The sequence below is a fragment of the Chiroxiphia lanceolata genome, chromosome 29 (assembly GCF_009829145.1).
Source record: "Chiroxiphia lanceolata isolate bChiLan1 chromosome 29, bChiLan1.pri, whole genome shotgun sequence".
Taxonomy (NCBI): Eukaryota; Metazoa; Chordata; class Aves; order Passeriformes; family Pipridae; genus Chiroxiphia; species Chiroxiphia lanceolata.
The window spans coordinates 227,554-232,892 of record NC_045665.1 but is presented as its reverse complement, the minus strand read 5'-3'; the positions used below and the strand labels follow the sequence as shown (position 1 = coordinate 232,892).

Below are 5,339 nucleotides of genomic sequence, written 5' to 3'. Positions count from 1 at the left end.
GCTCTGGGGGCTGAATTTTCAGCTGTTGGGAGTTTTGGGCATCCAGAGGGATCTCCAGCGGGATGAAATGTTTCAAGCTGCCAGCTCGGAGCGTGTCAGAGCATGTGTGCACATGTGTGCTCACGGTCTCCCTGCACACAGAGTGTTCCTGTAACTGCTGTGCCCTGCAGGGCACTCCCAGGGAGCTCACAAGGGTGAGGGAGGTTAAAGCTCCAAGAATGGGGCAAAAGGGGCACTTCCTGGGTCCTCTTCCATTTTTTTGTCTGCTGTGAAGGCTCAGCTGCCCCTCTAAGGTTCTCCTTCCTGACCATGCTGTTCCTTGCAGGTTCCCAGCTCCGAGATGTGCTCCAGACAAAGCTCCGGGGGCTGCCACGGGATGTCCTCCCAGTCCAGCGGGTGCCACAGCGGGGGCTCCTCGTGCCACGGGGGCAGCTCCTCCAGCTTCCAGTCCCAGGGCTCCTCCTGCTGCGGGGGCTCCTCTGGCTATGGCATGGGAGGAGGGTACGGTGGTGGGTCCTCGGGAGGCAAGGTCATCATTGCAGGAGGAAGCAGTGGAGGGTCCTCTGGATGCTGCAGTGGAGGATCCAGCGGTGGCTGCGGGATGGGGGGAGGATATGGTGGTGGATCTTCAGGAGGCAAGGTCATAATTGGAGGTGGAGGTTCCAGTGGAGGATGTTCAGGCTACGGGATGGGAGGAGGGTACGGTGGTGGATCTTCAGGATCAAAGAGCATCATTGTGGGTGGAGGTAGTGGTGGAGGTTCCTCTGGATGCTGCAGTGGAGGATCCAGCTATGGGATGGGAGGAGGGTACGGCGGTGGTTATGGTGGTGGCTCTTCAGGGTCAAAGACCATCATTGTAGGTGGAGGCAGTGGAGGATGCAGTGGTGGCTATGGCATGGGAGGAGGGTATGGTGGTGGATATTCAGGATCGAAAAGCATCATTGGAGGTGGAATCAGTGGGGGTTCCTCTGGATGCTGCAGTGGGGGATCCTCAGGATATGGAATGGGAGGAGGATACGGAGGTGGTTCCTCAGGAGCAAAGGTCATAATTGGAGGGGGAAGCAGTGGTGGAGGTTCCTCAGGATATGGGATGGGAGGAGGATACGGTGGTGGTTATGGTGGTGGATCTTCAGGATCAAAGGGCATCATTGTAGGTGGAGGTGGTGGAGGTTCCTCTGGATACTGTGGTGGAGGGTCCAGCTATGGGATGGGAGGAGGGTATGGTGGTGGATCTTCAGGATCAAAGACCATCATTGTGGGAGGAGGCAGTGGAGGTTCCTCTGGATACTGTGGTGGAGGATCCAGCTATGGCATGGGAGGAGGGTGTGGTGGGGGTTCTTCAGGAGGGAAGATCATTGTGGGAGGCGGAGGATCCTCTGGATGCTGTGGGGGAGGATCCGGGGGCGGCTCCTCAGGCCAGACCATCATCATCAGCTCTGGAGGGTCCTCCCAGTCCTCCCAGCAGAAGTGCCCCATCGCCATCCCCAGCATCGTGTCCCACCAGAGCAAGCAGAGCTGCTGCTTCCCCTCCGGCCAGAAGTGACAACCTGGGGCAGCTCCAGGTCCAGCAGGACCAGCTGAGCCTCTGCTGGGGCACCTCCAGACCTGGCTCTGATTGCCTGGTCCTTCCCTTGTGTCCTCTCCTCTCCCCTGGACGCTGCACCCCTGTGCTGAGAACGCCAGGACTTACCCCGTGCCCTGCTGCTGGTGTTGGGAGGCCTTTGATAATGTTGTGCTGCTTTTCCAAAGGCCCCTTTGATATCTAATAAATATTATAATAGCTCAAAACTGCCTTTTTTGGGAAGTTTGTTTATTTCTTGTGTTACCAGCCAGCATCTCCTGGTCTTGGAAGGCAGAAATCTGTCTGATGAGATGCTTCACTCCTCCTTGTAAAGGAGATGATGGGTTCAGTGGTGCTTTGCTGTAGGTGAAGCTCTAAAGTCACCCAGTTTATTGCCCCAGAGTGTTTGGACCTTCGTTTTCTACCTGGTGGAGGAACAGCAGAGCCCAAAAATGCCAAATAACCACAGCACCCAACAGCCCTTTGGTGCCTGGTCATGGTGCAGCCACCCCAGCTCCTGGTCCCATGTCCTCTGAGGCACCAGCACCCAGTGGCCACGTCTGTGGAGCTGATGGGAGACCTGACCAGACCCACCAGGCTCAGTTCAGAGGAGCTGGAACTGGGGATGGCCCAAGAGCAGCTGTGGATGCCCAAAGTGAACAACAACATCACATCCCTGCCACCCTCCCCCTTCCTTCAGCTTTGCAAACCTCAGGGCAACTGAGGACACGGCCTCAAGCTGTGCCAGGGGAGGGTCAGGTTGGACATCAGGAGGAATTTCCCCATGGAAAGGGTGTTCAGGCCTTGGCAGGGGCTGCCCAGGGAGGTGGGGGAGTCCCCAGCCCTGGAGGTGTCCCAGGAAGGACTGGATGTGGCACTGAGTGCTCTGGGCTGGGGCCAAGGTGGGGATGGGGCACAGGGGGGACTCGATGATCCTGGAGGGCTTTTCCAACCTCAGGGATTCTGGGATTCCATGATCTGTTCCCAGAGGGAAGCCCCACACACTGAGGGAGCCAAATCAGCCCTGGGCTGTAAAGGAAATAAAACCAGCAGCAAGTCCCTCAGGCAGCTCCACACACTCCAAAAGATTCCTCCAGGTCTCAAATCCCTCCCTGCCCAGGCTTTTACAACCTGCTGTGGCAGCACCAGCACCCTGGGCAAGGCTTTCTGCCCCACAGACTTGGCCTTTGGCCAAAGCTGGGACTTGCTGTCACCACAGAAAAATTCCTTGGAGCTGAGCAGGCCTGGCCCAAACTGCAGGAGCTGCTCTGCAGAGCCAGGCTGGAGCAGGGTGGGGAAGCAGCTCAGATCTGGAACCCTCCAGACCACCCCGAGCCCCCTTTCCAAGCTTGAAGGAGGATATGAGAAAGGAGGAAGGCAGGCATTTGGAGGCATGATCCTGCCTTAAAACACCAGCCATGTTGGGTTTAAGCATTAGGACACTCTCACCTCCACAGTTCTCTCATGAACCTCCCAGAGCATCTCTAGCACCCTTGCAAAATTCCCAACTGGGGAATCAGTCCCTTTTGGTGACCTTCTGGTTTGGATGCAAATGTTTTTCCTTCAGAAAATCTCCCCCTGGAGCCCCCGGGGAGCTGCTGGAGGGACCAAAGTGCCACCAGCTGCTCCTCTGCCCCACGCTCCCTAATCCTCTGCATTCCCCTACACCCACGTTCCCACCCACCTCCCCCGGGTCTCCCCCACCTCTCTGGGGGCCGGAATGTTCCTCCACAGCCCAGGGCAGGAGCTCAGGAACGGGCTCATTAGGCAGGAGTAACAATTACCGGGTGAAGGGAGATATGGATCGTCGCCATGAGTCAAACACTGAAATCCCAGTTTGATAGGTAAATAATCCTTATCATTCCCGAGGGTGTCTCACTTCCCATATATGTTAAACACCATATAAATGTTCCTGAGGCTGTTAAAGCTCCTCATTCAGTCGACTTTTACCTTCTAAATGTGTTTCCTATGGCTCAAGAAGGTAAGTCTGATTTTTTTCTGAGACTTTATTAATTCATATTCGTGGGAGGCACCTTCCTTTGGGACCTCGACCTGTGCTTGCCTGAGCAAAGTCCTTGGGATCTGGACAGTTTCTTCTGGATGGATCAAATCCTTAGGGAGAAAGGTGAAATCCAGTCACCAGACTGGGAAGCCAGAGGGCAAAACCCGGATTAGTCTGTGGTGGGACCAGCACGTGGTGACTGCACAACCTCTGTGGGTCTGAAAGTGCTTGCAAAACCTGGGACCCATTTTTGATATTATTTAATAACAAGCTCTGCTTCAGAATGGCCACAAACCTCTATGTCTGGGCCAACTACCTTCCATAAAAGACCTTTGGGGGTGCAATAACAGAGCCAGAAATGTCCTGGGGAGTGGAAACTCTGATCCACTGCTCTTGCAGCAGGCTGAAAACAGAAACAAGGATAATCCTGGCTGGTTTTGCAGCTCTGCAGCTGCAGACATGAAGGTGAGTGGGGAAAGCCAGGGCAGTTCTTAGATGGTAAAAGAATGTCCCTCAGATTTTGGTTCTCTGGAAATACACCCTGGAGATAAAAGGAAGGAAAACTATCCCAGGAAGAGTCCAGATACCCTTGGATTTGAAAAACAGGGGCTTGGAGCAGCCTGGTCTAGGGAAGGTGTCCCTGCCCGTGGCAGAGGGTTGGAAGGGGATGATCTTTAAGGTCCCTTCCAACCCAAACCATTCCATGCTCTCCAAGAGCTCGGCAGTGCCCTGCTTTGAAGGCTGGAGTTGCCCCAGGCCCCAACAAAGCTTTTCTTACCCCACCACCTGAACCCCCCCCCACCCCCTGAACCCCCCCCCACCTGCCAAGGTGCGAAATGAAGCAAAACTGGGCAAATTTGGGTGGTTTTTTTTCTTTCCTCTCGCAGCTTTACCGGTGTCTCCGAGCCAAATGTGCCCACAGGCACCGGGGCTACTCCAGGGAGATCTCCCTGCACCACGGAGGGTTCTGCTCCGGGAGCTTCTCCGACCCCCTCGGACGCGCCTCCTTCTCCTGTGGTAGGGAAGGCTCAGTCACCTACACCCGGAGACCTTCCTACTGCCCACGGCCCTCCTACAGCCCACGACCCTCCTACTGCCCCCCCGTGCCAGCATCCCCCCCCTACAGCGTTTCGGGGGGCTACACGTGTGGCGGGGAGGGCTCTGTGGTGATCACCAGTGGGGACTGCGGGGACACGTCCGGCTGGGGCCTCACGGGGGGGACAGTCCCCGTTTATGCCCCCAGGGGGGGAGGAGGGGACTGGGGACACAGCCTGGGGGGCGGGGGGGGGTCCATCCTCCACCCCGGGGATTTGGGAGGAGGGTCCGGATACGGATTCCCCGCACCCCCCAGCGATGCCTTGGCGGGGGGGGGCACTGGGGGACCAGGGTACTACGGTGGAGGGTCCGGCTACGCCCTCGGGGGGGTCTCAGAGCTCAGCCCGGGGGGGGCTGGGTGCTCCCAGGTGGTGCAGCAGAAGTGCCCCGTGGTCATTCCCAGCACCAAGAGCCAGCAGTGCAAACAGAAAAGCCACTGGCCCCCCAGGCAGAAGAAGTGACTGAGCCGGCAGAAGTGCCCCTGGGTGGGCCACAGGGTGGCTTTTCCATGATGACAAGTGTTCCTCGTGTCCCTCACATGGGGCTGAGCTGGTGATGGCACTGCTGGGAGAAGTGGTTTGTGATTGGTGACAGGAAAAGATTCCTCTCTCCGTGTCCCTTTGGATCACGGGCTGGAAAATAAAACTCCGTAGCCTGTAGATAGTTTCAATATTTGAATGA

General features: G+C 56.8%; 2 protein-coding genes across 2 annotated transcripts; both read left to right on the top strand.

The window, feature by feature from the left end:
* Nucleotides 1–326: 326 nt before the first annotated feature.
* On the top strand, nt 327–1,543 carry LOC116799747 (glycine-rich cell wall structural protein-like). The gene has a single exon (XM_032713098.1). It carries the CDS (start codon nt 341–343, stop codon nt 1,541–1,543), a length of 1,203 nt encoding a protein of 400 aa, XP_032568989.1. The 5' UTR covers nt 327–340.
* A 2,479-nt stretch (nt 1,544–4,022) lies between these two features.
* Nucleotides 4,023–5,119, top strand: LOC116799596 (5'-3' exoribonuclease 2-like). Its single transcript, XM_032712841.1, has 3 exons — nt 4,023–4,028; nt 4,451–4,758; nt 4,915–5,119. Exons 1-3 carry the CDS (start codon nt 4,023–4,025, stop codon nt 5,117–5,119), a joined length of 519 nt encoding a protein of 172 aa, XP_032568732.1.
* Nucleotides 5,120–5,339: the final 220 nt, after the last annotated feature.